Below are 22,675 nucleotides of genomic sequence, written 5' to 3'. Positions count from 1 at the left end.
GCTGGGGTAAGGGAGGCAGAAACACAAGGGCAACAGGTGAACACAATCAAACAATCAGACACACCAGGGAAACTAAGACAGGAAGGCAAACACAGGAAGAAGGAACAGAGAAGACACGAGGAAAACATTTCAAAACAAAACAGGAAACCAGAAAAAGACAAGACAAAACACAACACAGACAGATCGTGACAGGTGTAATATATAGCCATCCAGCATATTAATATGTATATGTTCCCTGTTGCAGTGTGTATAAAAGACATCAGCTGACAGGAAGTAGAAATAGACCAAGGCTGTTGCATAGCAATGCAATACCGTGCAAACAGTTTATACGAGTGTGTGTTGGGGGGTGTGTTCCTGACAAATGCCTCGCGTGGGCATGCCCTCACAGCTGGTTAGCTGGCCGGCTCTGTTGGGATTGGTCAACTGCTTAGAGATGTCCCGCTCCTTAGCCTCACATACAATGTGTTGGAGCACTAGCCAATAGAAGCGCAAATGTTACGTAGTGATGTCACTATGTTCTGGTGTTTCAGGCAGAGTGTGTGGGAGAGAAACTCCCTCTGGAGTGAACACAGGGACATTGATATTTTGAACGTTGTGAAAACCCTTTGGCGCGGCCCCAATCTGCAGCAGTACATCTCTGAGCTTCCTGCTGAAACTCCTGTCTGTTCCTCTAAACTGGGGGCACGCTGACCTCCATGAACTGTAAGTGATACACCCAGAACATCATAGAGCTAACTTCAGAACAGCTGAACTATCCCTTTAATGACCCCACCATCACATTGTGTTCTATCAGACGATCTCCAGACTGCATCAACCTGTCTCCCTCTGTCTGAACTGAGGAGCTGCCAGGGGGAAGGGGGGAGGGGGTGTCTGTCTGTCTCTCAAAATAGAACAGGGGGAACACCGCGGAGCTGGAAAAACACTGCGCGGTGGGGCAGTGCATGCTGGGCCGCAGGGATTGCAACATCGACTCAGATCTGTGATCTCTCAATGCCTGGTTCTGAGGAGGGCAGTGACTCAGAGGAACGTAAACCTGTTGATCTTCTATAAGTGAGACCATCAAGTAAGTTCACTTTCTGTCCTTTTTACACATTTGGGTTTTATGCAGAGGAAGAAAAAGATTGTGTACTTAAGTAAAAGTACAACCACCAAAGAGAAGGAATATTCTTTACCAGGAAAAGTCCTGCATCAAAATGTTACTCAAGTAAAATTATCAGTAGTCATTGTGCAGATTGGTCCATTTCAGAATAATATATATGTTTTCTAATGATTGATCAGTAAAGTGTTCTCAAAGCTGGTAAAGGTGCAGCTAGTTGTAATGACTTTGTATACTGCAGAGTAGCTTGTGAATTTACTCCAGGTGGAACTAAAGTCTGATTTAACACTTGATTAGATTTCACATCATTCATCCAGATCTGTCAAGTATAAGATATTAAATACATGTAGTGGAGTATAAATACACCATTTACCTCTGAATTGTAGTGGATTAGAAGTGAACGTATCTCAACATTTTACTTAAGTACAGTACTTGAGTAAATGTACTTAGTTACTTACATCACTGATTTTATGTCATAATTTAGCACACTATAAGGCTGTTTTCAGGTCGGATGCATAGAGAGTAGGATATGTGGAAACATGTTTGTGTAAGGGATCCTCACCGGGTGATGTGGTCACAGGTTTGACCTTTTGCTTGTCAACTGGATGTAACTTCTGTTTTTGGCCACATATCTACACTCTTGAAGGTTTTTTAGGAGTGGTTTGTTCATATATTAATCATGGCCTGATTTATAGAACATTGTATTCATTAATACATTGTTAACAATTAATTTGTATTGTCTGTCTACAGTATTTTCTGATTTATTGAGTGAAATGAGATCCAAATTCCCTCTGTAAAAACCTTTGGCTCTTATATGTCAACACGAGAAACATGAGTTGAACTTGGCTTAATTCAATGTTAAGATTTATGTTCCTAAAAATGAAAAGGATTGTCTTAAAGGTAGGGTAGGTAAGAATGGAGAAACCAGCTCGAGTGCGCTAGAATTTGAAAGTACGCAGCCGGAAAAAATCTGCCTCTTCTTTCAGACTTCCTTATAGAGCCCCTCCTCCAACACACACGAACACGCACATGACCAATGAGGGCACGAGATAAGTTTGTGCATGAGATGGAAGGCTGACAGGCAGGTAGGCCATCCAGTTACAGTACTTTAGCTGGGCCGGCTAAAATAATTGGCCACGGCTTCCACAGATGAAATGTTTTTATGTATTTATTGTCAAAGCATTTAATGTATTCATTGCTATCGGGATGTTAAGAGAATTCCATGGAATATAACAAAAAGTGTTTCTGAAGTGAATAACCTACCCCACCTCTAATGTAAGAAGTTTCATGGTGTTTTTTTAAATTTATTTATTCATCGTAGGGTCTTCCCTTAATTCCAGGCTTGGGCATGTAACATGATTACATCATCAGGATACAAAAAAGTATATTCCCTTACAGTTACAGAAACGTACAGCCCCCCCCCCCCCCCCCCCTCCCCCGGCTGAATTGGACTTCTGTAACATAGTAACACCACTATGTGACACTCACATTCCTATTGGCTAGCGATCCAACACATTGTACGTGACAGGCTAAGGGGCGGGACATCTCTAAGCGGTTGACCAATCACAACAGATCCGCCCAGCTAACCAATCAGAGCAGACTCTGGTTTCAGACAGAGGGTGAAAAGAGGTGCTACAGCACAGGCAGTATGAGAAAAATAAAGAGCTTTTTGAACATTAAAGCATTAAGTCATGTCACAGTAGAGCAGGGGTCTCCAACCTTTCTTCATCTGAGAGCTACTTTCAAAAAATGAAAGTGGCCAAGAGCTACTTGCATCACATCGCTTACATTTATTCACATAGCCCTCATCAGTTGAATTAAGCTATACTTTTGTACACGTGTGAAATTGCAATACCTAAAGCTTATCAAAAATAAGGTCCAAGAAAACGAAGATTTCTCACATATTATTATGGCCCACATAATAAGTACATCACTGAACATTCACATAAGTGTCCTTAATCACCACCTTACAAGCATTTCACTCTTTTGTTAGTGAGATTAATGGCACTGCATACAGTCCACCATAGAGGTGTATGCTGGACCCACTTAGGTTCACTTAATAGAGTCATTTAAATGTTCATCAGTCGGTCTTGTTCTGTATTTAGATTTCATTCATGTCAGAAAAAGCTGCTTCACAAAGGTATGTAGAACAGAACCAAATAAAGCAGACATTTTCAGTGCTGCTTGGTGAATGTTCTTATAGTTTTCTGGGTCTACAAGGCTCCAGAAATGTTGTGAGTTTTGCTGAGACTTAAGCTGAAAATTATTTTGGAGATCTCCACAGGATTGACACTGAACAGTTGTTCAGCCATCTTTTTCTTCTTCTTCTTCGTCTTGACATTAAATTATAAACCATAATAAATCAATTGTATAGGTCTAGCCTCCCTATATCTGTGTGTGAAAATGGTTCCATCCTCAAAAACAAAAAACTAATACTTCTGCAGTCTAGCTGCAGCTTCTAGCAACGGTCTTCTGTTAAAAAAAAGACACACATGACTTGAGTCTGAAAACAGCAGGAGTATTTACAATAGCATTATAAAAACAAAAATAGTGCATGTGGGTGCACACTTACATTCTCTGTCTTACTGTTACATAAATCCCATGAATGTATGAGATTAAGTTAGCTTCATCATATCTCAATCAGTGATTAAGTGAATAATAAAGTTTCTATCGGGTCACTATCAGCCTGTCACTCATTATTTTCAGGGAGGGGGCGGGGTTTGGAGGAACGGAGAGGAGACGGTGATCGCGGAAGCTTTCCTCCTGCCTTCACAAACTTTACACAAGTATTTATCAACTGAAAATAGCAAGAGGACATTCATACTCTGCAATCCAAGACTTGATTAAATCCACCAAAAACCTGACATGACGATAACGAGTGTTTTTCAAAAAACACAAATCCCTCCCTGTGTGTCTCTGAGGCGCAGCGACAGGGCCTGATTCAGAGCGGGTCATTCTGCTGTTAGTTCTGGACTCGTGCTGGTGGAGAAAGCAGACTGCTCCGTGTGTGTTGTCGCTGTGCTGCTGTCACGTCTGTTCCTTGATCTCTGCGTCACCGACCATTTGATATTCGTGTGACAGAAAAAAATCTAAAATAAAAAAACGTTATTGTCCAGCCGCGGCCGAAAAATCAATAAGCAACCTTACTACGCTATAATCGATAATCGAGCGGCGAGCTACTGAAAAGCTGCCCGCGAGCTACCGGTAGCTCGCGATCGACGTGTTGGAGAGCCCTGCAGTAGAGGAACAAAATACAAATATGAACCTGAAAATGAGCATAGTAGGGCAAATACATATTGTACAGGTAATTAGTAATTGTAACGGATATATTCTTGAAAGTAACCCTCTTAATTCTTTCCCTATTATCCCCACACAAGGTCCGATGGACGATCTAAGGAAGAGGTTGGGGGTCATGTCACAGACAATATGTCCAAAGTGGTGGGCTTCATCTGAAAAGACTGTAAAGGCCCCGGTTAATGAGAAAGATGAGAAAATGCAGTTGAAGAGAGAGATCTCCCTGGGGAATGGGATCTGCCTCATCGTTGGGAACATGATCGGCTCCGGGATCTTCATCTCGCCCAAAGGTGTCCTGATGCACAGCTGCTCCTACGGGCTGTCGCTGGTGATCTGGGCCGTTGGAGGCCTCTTCTCCGTGTTCGGGGCTTTGTGCTACGCAGAGCTCGGCACCACCATCACCAAGTCTGGAGCCAGCTACGCCTACATCCTGGAGTCCTTCGGAGGCTTCCTCGCCTTCATCCGTCTGTGGACCTCCATCCTGCTGGTGGAGCCGGCCAGCCAGGCCATCATCTCACTGACCTTTGCAAACTACCTGGTGGAGGCGTTCTACCCCACATGCAACCATCCGTACGATGCTGTCCGGCTCATCGCTGCAGCCTGCCTCTGTAAGAAACACTTCTCTCTCGCTATATAGTTTATCTCCCAGAAAAACAGCCTCGACTGCTATGAAACATTAAAGGTCCCATGTCATGCTTTTCCGGTTATTACCCGTCCCCTTCTGTGTTATGTAGCTTTTTCTACAAAGTCACAAACGGTCTGCAAAGTCACAAACCCTCAAACTACACCCTGTAGCGAGTAAAACTCTAAAACAGAGACCTGTCTATGCTGCCCGAGAACGCCTCGTTGGAGATTTTTCTTTTCCCATTTTCTCCTTCCGGGGCATATTGACGTAACGAAGTCCAAATGGACCAATCCGCGGAGCTCCGCACACACCGGCTCGCTCAGCCTTATCTTTTCTCAGCTGCGGTGCTCCACGGAGCTTCGCACACACACACACTCACTCAGCCTTATCTTTTCTCAGCCGCGGTGCTGCGCGGAGCTCCGTACACACACACACTCGGAGCTCAGACTGTGAGTGTGTGTGTGTGTGCTCAGGCTGAGCTCCGCGGTGTCTCGCTGTCTCGCAGACCCCACGCAGCAACCAGGAAACTACACCAGTAATCCAGCTCACACTGTCCGCTCCTCGAGCCTCAAAGGGCGGAGCAGCGAGCCCCGCAACATCCCGCCAACACGGCACCCAGACCCCACGCAGCATTCTCATCTGTTTGTCATTACTGGTGTCATTTTCTGGTTGCTAATAAACGCCATTGTAACACATAAACACTGATGTTCAGCTGTAACGGTGGTTGACTAATTAGAACAGAGTAGGCGAGCTGACCAATCAGAGCACAGTGGGCTCATAGGGAGGGGGGGCAGGAGCTCCAACAAGGTGTGTAGGACAGAGAGTGAATACACATACTATACAGAGATGCTGTATGAGAAACCAATGTGAGTTTGGAACATTGAACAATGTAAATCTATTCTAGTAGACCTCAACAATGGAATTATGATCAGTAGAAATGGCCATGACATGGGACCTTTAAAATCTGTGCAATTATACATTTGTGCTGAAGAATACAGCCATGAAAAACTCACTTCATTGCCACCTAGTGTTTCAAATGTACCTGAGTTCAGTCCAGATTTAGAGAAGATTGATTTGGAAATCCTTCAAATGTTCATTAAATCAAGAGATCTTTTTTTTTTAAGCAATAGCCATTTGATTTATTTACGAGCAGTTTTCCTTTTTAAACAACTACAGTATAATAGGATTCCCACTTAATGACACATGTCATTGTCTATTCTACTCTAAAAGACCCTAATTTACCAAAAGAAAATCATGAAAAAGACTTGAGACATGCAATTGAGACCATGAAAATATTTACTGGGGTTCTAAATCAAAAGAGTAGGGTATTTTTCTCATAGACTTCTATACAATCAGACGTATAGAGTATTTGCAACAAGGGGAGTCGCCCCCTGTAGGATATTTAAAATTAAAACCCAAAATGTTGTCTATTTTCTTGGAACCGTATTTCAACAGCACATCTTTAGCTCTCCATTCAGCCGAGCTCCAAACTCTGTAACCCTGTGTGATTGGCATCAGCTATAGATAGAGCGCCACACTGTAAAAATACCGCTGCCTGGCTTTGTCCTGTGGAGAATGTAGTTCACAGAAGTGTTATTTTGGTGAGAGATCAGTAACGCCATGAGTTGAGTTACTGTACCCTCTTGCAGACTGTGGCCCATGTGACACACTGGTTCTGCTATCTCCGACATAAGGACGATCTACCAAATTTAATTTAACGTATTACAGAAAGAGTTTCCAGATGGTTGACCCTTGTTTCCTGAATGTTTTATTGTTGCAAGTGCAAACCAAGCCCAAGGAAGCATGCCGAATGTTGAATGTCTGTAGTGGTCAAACGGTGGTACTACAACTTCTGTGTCAGTCAGTGACGTCATTGGGCCCATATAGCTTATTCCCATTGACTTACATTGGAGGGGGGGTTTTCAAAACTAAATCAACAACCCATTACGAACCCTTGGTAGCCCTTATTAATCATTAGGGTCTTAAAGTTATAAAATGCGCTAAAGGCCGAATCCAGAGTTATTTTCGTCGTGAGTAGGCGTGACGCTGCGGATGGAGGCGGGGTTTAAGCAAAGTACATGTACGCATTGTCTATGGGCCCAGGTATGAGTACTTTAACACTCAAGAGTCAGGCTACTTTGGCTTAAAGCGCCACTGAGCAACTTTCATAGCAATGAACGGGGTTTCGCCTCCAACACTGTATCCAGTTCTCTTTTTACATCCATGGTGCCAACTGACAAGAAAGCAGAAGTGGCCCAGCTGTTTTAGGCTTTTCTGTGTGAATGAATGTCTCAATCATGCAGAGGAAAGTACACAACAAGTCCTCCAACTCATACGACCAAATAGGTAGATTGTTCAAGTGCTTATTACGACCTATAATCACGTTTTAAAGTTTTCGACTCTAGTGCACCCGTTGACTGCAAACGCTCCGGTGGGTCGTATATTCACAAATAACCCTCTCTGGAAAATCCTAAATTGTAGGATAGTTTGGCAATTAAAATGCTTTTTGATTAGATTTCTAGCGAGAAGTGCATATTGTACTTTTAGAATCCACGTCCAGTGGATGTGTAGGATCTATAGTTTGATAGATATTACGAAGATGATTTGAGGTCTCGCCAGGGGAACGTGTATATACAACGTCTTTCCCCCTATTCATTTCTATTGACGGCAGCGTCCATGTAAAGTTAGCGTCAACCCTCACGGGGTGAAATCAGTATTTCCGGTCTCAAAGTTTTCATAATAAAACCGTATTCCCCTCACCGTCAAATGATTTTACAGTGATATCTGCCGCACTCATCCACTAAAACACATCAGTTTATCCTTGTTAATTACACAACATTAATTGGTTTAAATTGTGTACACTGCTTTTGTGTTTTTCCCCTAGGTTTTTCCCTTTCGATTCTGGGAGACACATTTATTTTTTCAGAGGTTTAGATAGGCTAAAACATCAAACTACCCATAATCCTCAGCTATCGTTGAAGCTCGGTGATTGGATGTTTTAGCCGCAATGCATGTTGGGATATGGTGTTTATGCGATGTGAAATCCGAAAACATAAAAAAAAAAAAAAAAATAATACTTTATTCCGAGTGTGTTTGCTTTTCTCTTTGAAAGTCATCACATAACGGCATTGTAATACAGGTTCGGCTGCATTAAATATTACACATCTGCCGTAGTTCTTTATTTATAGAGCCCTGATTAGAAGACCTTTGGACAAACTGGAAGAGATGCCGCCAAAACTGAATATATGACTTGGATCATAAATATATCAGCAATTAAACAACATCTTCAATTTCTCTTCACACACAATTCGGCTGACTTTTATATTTGATCCAATTGGTAGATAGGTTATATTTACACCATAACGGTGCACAGCTGATAGACAGGGACTTTTCTTTGAATATAAGAATGTAAATACTGAGTTGAGAGAATAGTCAGGGGTTTTGGGTGATGGGAGACACATCTATGGATTCAGAATTTCAATAGCTTACCATTAAATGACGGATATACCTTTCTGTCTGTGATGTTTTACAAATCAGATATTAATGTGTAGAACTACAATATGTGAAATAATATAGCAATATCCTGTAGAATTATGTGAAAACATGAATAAAACTACACATCTTCAGATGTTATACATCAGGGATGCAAACTCATCAGGTATGAAAAAGGTGACAAGGATCCGAGCCCCCCGACCCCACGGAATATCGGCTTTAAAATGAGGAATAACAGAGGATTTTAGCAGTCAGAACAACTAAAGCAGTTAATAATAACAGAAACGCCAAAGAGTCACATATAATAGAAATATATAAAAGCATTTATTTTAATTGTGTAGCAGTGTTAAATCAGACTTTAGTTCCACCTGGAGTAAATTCACAAGCTACCCTGCAGTATACAAAGTCATTCAAACTAGCTGCACCTTTATCAGCTTTGAGAACACTTTAATGATCAATCATTATAAAACATATCATATATATTATTCTGAAATGGACCAATCTGCACAATGACTACTTTTACTGTCGCTACTTTAACTATATTTTGATGAGAATACTTTTCTACTTTTACTTGAGGAACATTTTGAATGCAGGACTTTTACTGTAACAGAGTATTCCTACACTCTGGTACTTCTACTTTTACTCAAGTACAAGACCCGAGTACTTCTACTTTTACTCAAGTACAAGATCTGAGTACTTCTACTTTTACTGTCGCTACTTTAACAATATTTTGATGATAATACTTTTGTACTTTTATTTGAGGAACATTTTGATTGCAGGATTGTTCCTACACTCTGGTACTTCTACTTTTACTCAAACCTGAGTACTTCTACTTTTACTCAAGTACAAGATTTGAGTACTTCTACTTTTACTCAAGTACAATATCTGAGTACTTCTACTTTTACTCAAGTACAATATCTGAGTACTTCTACTTTTAATCAAGTACAAGATCTGAGTGCTTCTACTTTTACTCAAGTACAAGATCTGAGTACTTCTACTTTTACTCAAGTACAAGATCTATACTTATACCACCTCCGTTTATAGCCTATGAAAAAAACTATTAGAAAACGAAGGCTAAAGCTAACGTTAGCAGATAGTGACAATGTATGCTAGTTAGCTAGCTCGACAACGATAATATTGCGACAGAAAAACTTTTCAGTGCACATCACGCTCTGCCGCTCCGACAGGGTGCACTGCTCTGAACACCTGAACGGCCCGTTCTAACAGCTGTTCACCAGCGGTGCAGTCTGTGCCACAGTGACTCCGGACCGCACAGTTAATATTAACGAACGCACCCGTAGATAATGTAGCTAATGAAGCTAGACCATCATCGTGGAGCAGCAGAGCCTTATTATACATCCATGAGCAGAGCCGACAGGCAGGAAGACTCGAGCACACAGATCGCGCTGCATTATAATATATACACCATGCGTGTCATGATGGCACATAACAGCTCGCGGCCGCCGATTACTCCGGGTCCCAGACCCCCCCCATACCCCAAAAATATTTTTATTGCAGATCTACATGAATCACACAAACGACCTATTTTGGATTGAAAACGGCGAATTTCGCCGAAAGGTAACAAGTTTGCATCCCTGAATACATACATAAGTGTCCTACACTAATAATACAAAGTTATTATGGCATTGTATGCTGTGTGTTATTTGTAACATCTTCAGAAACTACCTTTCCAGCTATTTTTCTGTTACCGTTCTGTTTTAATTTCACAATAAAGTTGCTAGTAATATTATGTTTGATATTATTATTATAACTAAACTGGAAATTATACTGGAAAAGTATAATTTATTGTGTTAACACTGTAAACTTGACAGTTTTATAACCCGCACTGCCTAGTGGTTAAAGCACGTTATTGCATTTTTTTTGTTGAATATGTTATATTTGATGAAAACATTTAAATATTAAGAGTAGCCTACATACAACATAGGGGGAAAGTAGAAGATCAATGATAGAAATATAGAATAGAAAATATCAAGAAGATACTGTAGTGATCTCTACAATAAAACAGTTTAGTGCAGGACGTCCAAAGATATTAACAGGAGGATGTGCAAAACAGGCAAACTAATAAGGCTTTATTTAAACATTAAAGAATACTTTAAGATCTTCTTTTGAATAAGAAAAAAACTTTGGGGGTATCTACAGATAAATATTAAGCCTGACAAAGTACTTAACGTCTAATATATTGCATAGTTTATTTTGGCACTTGACTAGGGATGCTTCAATCGCCAATTTTGGGGCCGATCGCCGGAATCAGTATCGGCCGATACCGATCGCCGATCCGATCGAGTGGGCGGGGCCTATGGGGATCTTCCATTTAAAGTGATGTTTAAAACTCAGTTAATGGGGCTCATTCACTGGCGCTTCCACAAACAATAACCAATATAATTATTATATTCAAATGAAGTACATTATTCAAGTTTACATTAACTTTGGATAATAACACGGGAGAAATGAGCGGAAGCGCTCTCTTTTCCTCTCTCCCCCTCTCTCTCTCTCCTGACAGCCTGTCAGTATTGTGTCATGCAGCTCACTGATCCAGTAATGAGTGACCCGACAGTGAAGAATAAATATATTTATAACTAGTTTAGCGTGTTCTAGAGGTCTAACTCTTAGTGTTTGTTTTGCTCCGCTCACCGGTCCGTCACAGCGGGTGGAGCTGCAGGATTTCTGCTTCACACACGTTGCATACCGCTATTTTATTGTCATTTTCGGACACCTTCAAGTATCCGTTCGAGTCCAGTTTTGGATAGTCTGCCGTGGTTTCATTCCATTTCAAAGAGCTGTTTGACGCTCGGCGTAACCTTGGCGCACTGCCACTCCAACATCCAATCACAGAGCTCGAGGACTAATCACGGGATTTTTCAAGCAAAGCGGATGTTGTAGTCCCAAACGATAGCTGAGGATTATGGGTAGTGTAGTGTCTTCGGCCATCCTAAACTCAGAAAAAACTATATTTTTTTCCGAATCGAAGGTTAAAAACACAAAAGCATTGTCCACAATTTAAACCAATCAATGTTGTGTAATTAACAAGGATAATCTGATGTTTTTTAGTGGATGAGTACGGCAGATATCACTGTCAAATCATTTAACGGTGAGGGGAATACTTCCGGTTTTATTATTAGGGAGGCTGTGGCTCAGTGGCTAGTGTGCTGGACTTCAAATCAGAGGATAGCAAGTTCAAACCCCACTGCAATCAGCATGTCATTGTGTCCCTGGGCAAGACACTTCACCCCAAATTGCTCCTGTGGGGATTGTCCACAGTACTGAATGTATGTAAGTCGCTTTGGATAAAAGCGTCTAACAAATGACATGTAATGTAATGTAATGTAATGCAATTATGAAAACTTCGAGACCGGAAATACTGTTTTCACCCCGTGAGGGTTGACGCCAACTTTACATGGACGCTGCATGTTCAATAGAAATGAATAGGGGAAAGACGTAGTATATACACGTTCTCCTGGCGAGACCTCAAATCATCTTCGTAATATCTATCAAACTATAGATCCTACACATCCACTGGACCTGGATTCTAAAAGTACAATATACACTTCTCGCTAGAAATCTAATCAAAAAGCATTTTAATGGCCAAACTATTCTACAATTTAGGATTTTACAGAGAGGGTTATTTGTAAATACACGACCCTCCGGAGCGTTTGCAATCAACGGGAGCATCAGCCCATATGCCGCAAATTGTTGTTTCTTACACGACCACTAGAGGTGCTAAACTTTCAAACGTGACTATAGGTCGTAATAAGCTGACCTATTTGGTCGTTTTTTGGAGGAGGACAGGCTGAAAGTACAGTATGTCCCATTTTCTTCTGTTTTGTTCCAGGTATGCTGATCTTCATTAACTGTGCCTGTGTGAAGTGGGGGACTCTGGTCCAGGACATTTTCACTTACGCCAAGCTCATGTCGCTCTGCCTCATCATCGTTGTAGGAATAATAAAGATATCTGCTGGTAGGATTACATAAAGGTTTGAATGCATCCGTGGACGGATTAACATGTGTTTTACATTTTGACTTCTCTTTGTGTAGGAGAAACTAAGACCTTGGAGAGTCCGTTTGAGGGCTCCTCCACAGATCCTGGAGCCATAGCTTTGGCCCTCTACTCAGCTCTGTTCTCCTACGCCGGCTGGGATACACTCAACTTTGTCACTGAGGAGATAAAGAATCCGGAGAGGTACACACACATTCACAGACTGAAAGACAAACTAGTTTAGAGGCATGGAAACAGACACGTTGGAACTTTTTTACTAGCTTATTTTGGTTGACTGGCAAAGCATCTGCTTGTGTACTTTGTGTACAGAATGTAAATCTATGGATTTTGATTTACTCACAGAGAATTATCCAACAGGCAGCTGTTTAACATAGTGTATCATTTAAGGCTAAAAGGAATACTTCACCCACAAACTGACCCTTTGTATATCAACAACTCACCCTGCATAACCCTACATACTTGAAGAAAACATTGTAATGTCACATGTCTCCTTGGTGAACAAAGAATCGGAAAAGCAGCATATAGCTGGATGAAGGAGAATTGGGTTCTACTACACAGGTTTTGTGGGAGGTTGTAAATGGATGTATGATATGGTTTTTCTGTTGTTAAATGCAGTGACCATTTATTTCCATTCATCAGGACTCTTCTTTGTTTTTCTTAATTCTTCGTTCATTCACAGTAGAGTTATGAGAGGAAAATAAGGTTTACCTTGAGAATTCAAGGTAACACAGGGTTTAAAAAACATGTTAAAGCTTTAAAATTCACAAGTGGGGTATAAACTGATGTATTTTAGATTGTAGAGCAAAGGTTTAAAATCTCTTAAAATTGTGTTTACCACAATCAAAAAACCTATTCATTGACTTTGAGACGAGGAAAGTGGAATTGCAAAAATGCTGACTCATTTCCGGGTTGAAGGACTCATTCCTGCAGCTTTCAATTGCCACTTGGGTGAAATATTGTTATCGTCACATCAACTTCCTGTAATCCATGTTTCGGTAAAACAGGAGAATCATGTTTTCTTGTTCTAGGAATCTACCCCTGGCCATCGCCATCTCCATGCCCATAGTGACCATCATCTACCTGCTGACCAACGTGGCGTACTACGTGGTTCTGGACATGCCGTCTCTGCTGGCCAGTGATGCTGTCGCTGTGGTAAGAAACAAACCGTGTCCTGAGGGAGATGATTCACTCTGCTGCTAAATATAGTCTGTTTGGCACACTGACTTCAGACAGTGTAGTAAACCATGTTGATCTGACCCCACAGACGTTTGGGAATGCAGTCCTGGGGCCGTTCAGGTGGATCATCCCTGTTTCGGTGGCCATGTCCTGCTACGGAGGACTCAATGCTTCTATCATCGCTGCCTCCAGGTAAACAGAAAGAACTGAACTGACCAGGCTCTTATCTTGATAAACGTTCTGAAAATAACTTTCCAACTTTGTTAATGCTGAATGCAGGTTGTTTTTCGTCGGGGCCAGAGAGGGCCACCTCCCCAACAGTCTGAGTCTGATCCACCTGGAGCGCTATACCCCCATACCTGCACTGCTCTTCAATGTAAGGAAACTTGTCTTTGAATAAAACTGACATCACATTCCTGAAATACATACAAAGTAGTGTATGTGTATTGTTGTTCTGCAGGGGCTGATGGGTCTGATCTTCCTGTGTGTGGAGGACGTGTTCCAGCTCATAAACTACTTCAGCTTCAGTTACTGGCTCTATGTGGGTCTGTCTGTGGTCGGCCTCATCTACCTGCGCATCACTCAGCCAGACAGACACAGGCCCGTGAAGGTGAGGCTTTTTTATTCTTCCGATCATACTGTAATGAATACCATGCAATGCATACAACACATCGTGTATATATGTATTGACGAGTATAAGGGCCAAGGCGGAAAAATGAGGCGACTGAGAATTAAGAATAAAGTGAAGTGTCAAGCCTAAATCTATACTAACATTTATTTTCAACATTTAAACTTTGTTCTCAATAGGCAAAACATAATTATAAGTCTTTCTTCTTTAATTTAGTTTTTCTTATGCCTGACAATTAAAAGTTCAATTTTATTCATTAACAACTCGAAATGCTAGCCAAAAGATGTATCTTCCTTCGCATTATGACTGGCCCTAAAACGTTTCCATAGATACAGTATGTGCATACATAGACAATTCTAGTTACTGTGAGTCTTTCAAATATTATGGTTTGAAGTCATATTTTCTGTAATAATTGCACTTCAAACCTCCTATGTATCACTGGCAGATACATCTGTAGTTACATTAATAATCAAGATTAAAATGTATTAATTCAGACATGGTAATGTTATGAAATGCATATTGTTAAAGGGGCCCTATTCTGCTCATTTTCAGGTTCATATTTGTATTTTGTTCCTCTACTCTACTGTCACAGTATGTGTCTCCAAGCTGTCTCCATGCTTCAATGTTCAAAAAGCTCTTTATTTTCCTCATACTGCCTGTGCTGCAGCACCTCTTTTCACCCTCTGTCTGAAACCAGAGCCCAGTCTGCTCTGATTGGTTAACTGCTCTATAGATTAGGCCCATATTATTATTAATAATAATAATAATAATCACCTGAGAATATACAGACACCAGAGGAGAGACTCCAGCATGCCAGTGGCCTAAAGGGCTCTGAGGAAGCTTTTTATTTATTCTCTTCACTGCACTTAAGTTGTAACAGCGCAAACCTTTTTGTGTTAATCAAACAAAGACACTGAGCGGAAAGCTAAGAGGGTCTTTCATGCTGTGCCTGCTCTTATGAACATAACATGATGATACCATAGTTAACAAATGGTTTTAATCATTATTCTGCATGTTAAACATAAAAAGAAACTCGGATGTCAGTCACCAAACTGACCTCTTCTGTCTTTTTGTCCCCACAGTTGTCTTTATTCTTCCCCTTCGTCTACTGTCTGTGTAGTGTGTTCTTAGTCGTCGTCCCTCTGTACGGAGACACCATCAATTCTCTAATAGGAATAGGCATTGCTCTAACTGGGGTTCCTGTCTACTATCTGGCTATTTACCTGCCTGAAGATAGGAGGCCCAAATTCATACGCACGTTGAATGGTAAGTTCTCAAAATGGCCTCAATGGTCGTGTAAAGAATGTATTATTTTTGAAAGGTGCAGGATGTTTGCTATCTACTGTACTGTTTGCTGATCCGTCTTCAAAGCATAGGGACAATGTGTCGCTACTTTTACCAACTATACAAAAATGAAGTCAAAAATTGCGGATACACTACTGCAGTGGTTCTCAACTGGTTAGGCCTCGGGACCCACTTTTTACTTGGTCAATACATCGTGACCCAACATTTTGAAGCACTCAAATCTATTCAACAAAAAATCGTGCTGTAATATATACGCTTTTCAGAATACAATATTAATAAAAGTGAAGTACAGTGCATATATCCCTTCACAGAACTGAAGTATGCTTTTAAAAAAGGTTTAATGAGATGATGGAATCAAAGCTGAACTATATAAAAAGGCACACATGCTGAAAACCCAACCCCAGCAGGGGGGTCTGGGGGGATTCTCCCCCAGGAGATTTTTAGAAATACTAACATAAACTACGCATTCTGGTACACTCTGAGAAGAAAATAAATAAATCTATTACTACCCGACATATTAATAATATTTTATGCCATTGTTTGTTTTTCACTTAGTTCTGACAGCTTGCTGCGAGAAGAGGAGATAGTCTGTGTGACTTACTTTAAATTGTGGGTAAGGGTAGATAGCTCCCATTGTTCTGTGACCTGTCAATCATCAAACCGGGGGTCATATTTCATTATGTGTTCATTTTTATCTGAAGTTGTACCCATGGATGTATAAAGAATAGTTCTACCTCAGTTATTCTCCGTGGGGACTTCCGGCAACAATCTTGATTCTGATTGGCCAGAAGACTCGAAAAAACATCAGCAGAGATGTTTTATTGAGAAGATGATCACTACGTGACAGAAGTTTTCAAAACCATTTATGGTCTCCGGTACTTCCAGTCCAACGCCTACTGCATGCACAGCGTTAGAAAATCGGTCCTTCAAAATAAAAGTTTGCATTTTTTCTAAAAAAAAAAAAAAATTCCAATTTTTTTTTTCAACTTTTTTTTCTTCACTCACACATCCGCGACCCACTTGAAACGGGTCCGCGACCCACTTTTGGGTCGCGACCCACCAGTTGAGAACTACTGCACTACTGTATATGCCATCTTGAGGTTTTGATTTGATCAGTGCCACGTTCAAATTCAATGCAACTAGCATGGCAACAGATGATTAGCATTGGCCTTTTAGCTGCTATGTTAGCAACACGCTACCTTTTAGTCTAGAAAGAAACAACAACTCACTGTCCTAGCTCTATATATACAAGTATCGTGAAATGCATCCATGTTCTATTACAAAGACGTGAATCGTGTTTCAGAAACATGATTTATGTCTTCTGATACATTCTAGGAAACGAACACACACGACGGTCGGTAACCATAGACTTACTGCCAGGCGAGCTATCCTATCCTTAGCATTCAAGGTCAATGCCTACTTTCAAACATTTTGCGAGAATTTTGCCAATTGAGGATGACCATACATACTACATTCTCAATCAGTATAGCATAGGCTACTGACTTCTAAATACCCAAGTACAACATTACCATTAGCATTCTGAAGTATACTCAATCAAGACTGCAGAAGCTTGTCTGAACACTCCAACAAGCTTCTTCACATAAATGGAAACTTTAGAGAAATATTTCCCACCAGCCATTATTTTATAAACTGACAACATATTGGTATCTATATTGTTACTTTCTAGCCTGAAAATTGCTTAAAAATGCTAGTCAAGTATGTCCAGTAATCTTAAATGAAATAATCAAAAGATCTTGCTAATGTATACATCCGGGCGTTTTGAGCTAAAACTAAAAATCGCCTGACCATGCAGTAGGTGGCAATTTTCATGGCAACCTTTGTCCCCAGTGTATGATGGGTTAATGCTGGATTTGTTGTAAAAGTGGTTCAGTGATTGCAAAGGACTACAAAAAGTACTATATTAATGCAGTCCAGTTCATTTAAAAAACCATTTCCTGTAAGTGAATAATATTACCCAATCCTACATGCTACATGTTTATCACTAAACAATCCTACATGCTAAATGCTACATGTTTATCACTAAACAATCCTACATGCTAAATGCTACATGTTTATCACTAAACAATCCTACATGCTAAATGCTACATGTTTATCATTAAAAAATCCTACATGCTAAATGCTACATGTTTATCATTAAAAAATCCTACATGTTAAAAGCTACATGTTACTATTACACAATCCTACTTGCTAAATGCTACATGTTTATCATTACACAATGCTACATGCTACATGTTACCATTAAACAATCCTACATCCTAAATGTTCAACACAGTCTCACGGCATTTCGTGTTATAGTCACGAAATTAATCTATTGATTCGTGTTTACCAACACGATTTCGCCATTTTTTTCATGTCACACAGAACGATTTTAAAAGCAATGTAAATAATAACAAATTAGAAGGAAAAAGACATTTAAAAAAATACAGATTTAAGTATTCTGACACAGAACGATTTTAGAAGCAATGTATTTATATTGGTAGTATGTTTCGTGCCTGCACCAAATAATAACAAATTAGAAGGAAAAAAAGATGACATAAAATACAGATTTCAGTATTCTGAGGCTCTTTGCCCCATTTCTTTTCCTCGCGGACGGCAAAAAAACTCAGACATTATACAATTTAAAATAAAAGGGATAGGGTTAGGCTTAGGGTAAGATATTGAGTAAGAACATGTTTTTATGAACCACACAGCTTCTGGTCTTCCAAGACCCGACCGGACAAAAAGACGTGGTGCAGGCACGAAACATACTACCAATAGAAATACATTGCATTTAAAATCGTTCTGTGTGACACGGAAAAAAGGTGAAAATCGTGTTGGTGAACACGAATCAATAGATTAAATTAATTTCGTGACTAATAACACGAAATGCCGTGAGACTGGGTTGAAATGTTACATGTTTATCATTTCCCAATCCTACATGCTAAATGCTTACACAATCCTACATGCTAATGCTACATGTTTTTCATTAAACAATCCTACATGCTAACTGCTAGGCTACATGGTTATCATAACACAATCCTAAGTCAGGGCTGCCAACACTCACGCATTGAGCGTGAGAGTCACGCAATTAACCCATATCTCACGCACTCACGCCACACTTGCCTTTCCTCACGCTAAGTTTTCGTCCAAAATAAATGTATATAAATATAAAAATAAAGTGAAGGAACAGCAAACCGAGCCGTCTACGAAATGAGACAGTCTTCTGGAGTTCAGTCAAGTTGGAACGATATTGGGAGATTCTGATTTCACGGATCAATAACTCATGAACAAAACGTTATTCAGACACAAATGACGTCTCCTAAGTACCGTGGTAAGGTTGACAACGAACTACAATCACATTTTGATCAAAAAAAGCCAATACGCGCCGTCCTCCGAGCTGGGCACATTACATTGGTCTCTGTCTGCAGCCGGAGAAGAAACGAGTGCTCAGGGACCGTCTGCAAAGTGCAACTCCGAAAAAAGAGAATACAATAATATTCACTATTATACAGCTTATTACTACCAAACTCACCACACACATCAATAGTCTCCTGGTGGTCATACTACAGCAAGGAGTTTGGAAGAATATGCTTTTGAATAATTTTGGGTAATATTTATAATGTAAAATCTTAAATAAATATGGCATCATCTTAAATAACTTTACTATTATACAGTATATTTCTACCAAACTCACTATTTGCATTGTTGTTGTTAGCATATGGTTAGCTAGCTGCGCTAACGGATATTAGAAGCTGTTTCTAAAACAAGGAGAGAGAGCTCTCTGCTGTCAGACTGAGAGAGATAACTACAGCTCAGTGAGGTAAGGGACTCTCTGAGTGTTTAGATAGTTAGTTTAGTCTAGTTATCTCAGTGGGTCTCAAACGGTTTGGTCACCATTTATGAGAATAAATGAAAAACAGTTATGAAATACTATATGACAGTAAAACAAGAATACAGTTTAAAAGGTGAGTAATTTGTAAAATATCCATAAAGAAAAAGAAAATCTGTTTAAAGTTGTGTTTCATATGGGTGTTGAGAGATGTATCCTTACATTTATTTTTGCTCTCAAAGTGCACCAGATTGATGCATTTAACTTCAATATTTAAAAAAATAATTTATATTATTATATTATTATTATACATTTATAAAATAGCACTTTACCCCTGCTTACACCTATATGCCATTTTATATGCTGTGAGCTGATTATCGAGCCTTCATTGTAAGAGTCGCGGGTACACTGTGTATGTGCGTGCTCCACTGTAGCGCCCGGTACATTAATGGGAAACCCTAGTTTGTACTTGTTCAATACATTTGTAACACTGTACACATGGACGTTTATTTTTTCGGTTCACCAAAAAAAAAAATCTCACTCCAAGCTGAACTCAAATGTTGGCAGCCCTGCCTAAGTGCTAAATGCTACATGTTTATCATTACCTTTCACAATCCTTCATGCTACATGCTGCATATTAACAATCAAACTATCATGAATGCTACATGTTTATCATTACACAAATACACGTGTTATGTTTATCATTACTCAATTCTACATGCAACATGTTTATCATTACTCAAGTCTCCATGCTATATGTTTATCATTACATTATCCTTCATGCTACATGTTTAGCATTATACAGCCGAACCCTACATGCTATATCAATTCACCCATTCATCCCACGCGATTTTGTATTACTTTCAAAATACAGCGTTACTCATCATGATCAGTCAGCTGTAACTGACCTCTCCACATTATTCCCTCCTTCCCTCTTTCCTCCTCCAGAATTTGCCACCATAAACACCCAGAAGCTGCTCTACTGCTGCTTCACTGAATTTGACCCTGAGACAGAAGTAACAGCAGACAGTAAAGCGCAGTGAGCTGCAGACACACACCGCTCAGCAGCCGGCTCTCTGCAGGAGGCCTCATCCTGTCCATGTGTCGACATTCACTGCTCCCAGAACGCAGAACAGCAAGGCCTGGCACGGGCCGAGGGGTGAGGCGCAGGACCGCTACATTTGATAGGACTACTTCTCCCAGGTCGGGTTAAAGAAATGCCTGACATCTCAAATGACTCACCATGAAGGAGCAGGAACTGCAACCTGTTGTTTTCTTCTGAAATAATGCTGTATATTTGTGTACAGACATCAAGGAGCATAGCTTGAGAAGATGATACAACTATGGAACAAATATGGAGCTCATATTTTTTTTTTTTAGAGGACTTGCTGTGTTATTATTATGATTTTTTTATGATGGCATTGCAATATAATGACTACAACACTTAATGACCCTGACTTTATTTCTGTTAAGAATTCATTTTAATAAGGCTTTTCCTCAAATGACACAACACATAACAAACAGACATTACCCTTGATTAAATGACTGTCATTTGGTACATATTTTAGAGCAGTTTTTTATAAAAGCAGAACACTTCCTGTCACAAACTCTCATTAGCAGGCGGAGTGTCTCCATGAGGGGGAGCTGCTTCATCATGGTCAGACTGTAACTGCAGGGCCAGTTGTCCAATGATAATGGACCAATACTTATGGTACCATTTATAAGATGGACATGAGTTTGTGTTCATATGCATTAGAAAATGATATTTAAGTAAAAGGTCAAACCTTTCCAAAATGAAATAATTTGTTATGTTTAATAAGATGAATGTTTACATAATAAGTGCAGAGTTGAACAGATTCAGTCATATTTACACCTTACCAGAAGCTCTTATTATCTGTATCTGCTCAACAAGGCATTACATTGCAATAATCATGCATGATTTATACTTACAGTAACAGTGTGTATGAGGAGCCTACTGCACTGCAGGGTTTTTTTTCTAACCGTAACGCATGTAGGTTTAAAGTGTTTTTCTTATCTGTCTAAAATGCACTCTGTTTTTGTGTGACTTTGGTTGTACTGTTTTTCAAAGTCGACATATTATGCAGTTTTTCAGCCTCATACTTGAATTTGTGACTTAAACAGGTTTGCATGCTTTAATGTTTGAAAAACACATGTCTGAATATACCTGTATTCACGCTCGGTCTGAAACGCTCCGTTTTAGCACCTGTCTCTTTAAGGCCTTCTCAAATGCCCAGTCTGCTCTGATTGGTTCGTGCTTCTGGGGCTTGTGTGTCTGTCCTGTCTGCGTTTCAGTATGGAGCTAATTTCCTGCCATAACTCCACAAACAAACTAAACAGGTTTTACAAATGCCTTATGATTCACTAACAAACACAATGTGGTTTGCAAATACAAAACACCATCTACAAACTAATGAATTTAGTTTTGCAAAGAAAAAACGTATCTATCAAACAAACACATAATATTTTTCTAATAAATCATGTTTCAGAGACAAATTCAGCTTAGGTTTTACAAGTACACAACTTTTTTTTACAAGTGCACAAATTTGTTTTACAACTACAACACTTTGTTTTACAACTACAAAACTTTTTTTTACAAGTACAAAACTTTTTCTTCTCACGGCGGAATATTACTGCCAAAAGTCACGTGAGTGAGTCACGTGACTTTTGGCAGTAATATTCCGCCTTGGCTGGCTCATACAGTCACACATGCTCACCTCACTCACACATGCTACACGGCAGCAGGGGGCGCTACTGAGTCCATTGGGAAGACGGGAGGTTGAGCAGAGCATGGAACAGCCCTTGTCAGTCTGATGACAGGTGTTTCTCGCGATCCAGCGATCTGGGTCAGTGTTATAGTGATAATATTATAAACAAGGTGAATTTAGCGATCACAACGAAAACAGCCAAGACACATATTGAGCCCAGAAAATAAATGTTATTAGGGGCTGTAAATTAGGGCTGTCAGTCGATTAAAATATTTAATCGCGATTAATCGCATGATTGTCCATAGTTAATCGCGATTAATCGCAAATTAATCGCACATTTTTTATCTGTTCTAAATGTACCTTAGAGGGATATCTTTCAAGTTTTTAATACTCTTATCAACATATGAGTGGACAAATATGCTTTATATGTTTGTTTATTATCATTTGAACAATGACAAATATTCTCATGAATATTAAACACAACAACCT

The 22,675-nt window shown here is 39.9% G+C and overlaps 1 protein-coding gene across 1 annotated transcript; it reads left to right on the top strand.

Annotated features, from left to right (window-relative positions):
• Positions 1–1,001: 1,001 nt before the first annotated feature.
• Positions 1,002–20,904, top strand: LOC117488804 (Y+L amino acid transporter 2-like). The gene is made up of 10 exons (XM_034137919.1): positions 1,002–1,063; positions 4,474–4,998; positions 12,358–12,483; positions 12,561–12,705; positions 13,551–13,674; positions 13,787–13,890; positions 13,978–14,074; positions 14,159–14,308; positions 15,409–15,592; positions 20,409–20,904. Exons 2-10 carry the CDS (start codon positions 4,479–4,481, stop codon positions 20,501–20,503), a joined length of 1,545 nt encoding a protein of 514 aa, XP_033993810.1. The 5' UTR covers positions 1,002–1,063; positions 4,474–4,478; the 3' UTR covers positions 20,504–20,904.
• The last annotated feature ends 1,771 nt before the right edge of the window (positions 20,905–22,675 follow it).

Source organism: Trematomus bernacchii, unplaced genomic scaffold, assembly GCF_902827165.1.
Source record: "Trematomus bernacchii unplaced genomic scaffold, fTreBer1.1, whole genome shotgun sequence".
Classification (NCBI taxonomy): domain Eukaryota; kingdom Metazoa; phylum Chordata; class Actinopteri; order Perciformes; family Nototheniidae; genus Trematomus; species Trematomus bernacchii.
The sequence above is the reverse complement of the archived record's forward strand: the minus strand, read 5'-3'. Positions and strand labels throughout refer to the sequence as shown.

Bases quoted from the DNA above. Each gene is read 5' to 3' on its own strand.
- LOC117488804 (XM_034137919.1), top strand. From the start codon at position 4,479: ATGGACGATCTAAGGAAGAGGTTGGGGGTCATGTCACAGACAATATGT. The intron at 4,999-12,357 runs GTAAGAAACACT...GTTTTGTTCCAG, and splicing joins CATCGCTGCAGCCTGCCTCT to GTATGCTGATCTTCATTAAC. The intron at 14,075-14,158 runs GTAAGGAAACTT...GTTGTTCTGCAG, and splicing joins TACCTGCACTGCTCTTCAAT to GGGCTGATGGGTCTGATCTT.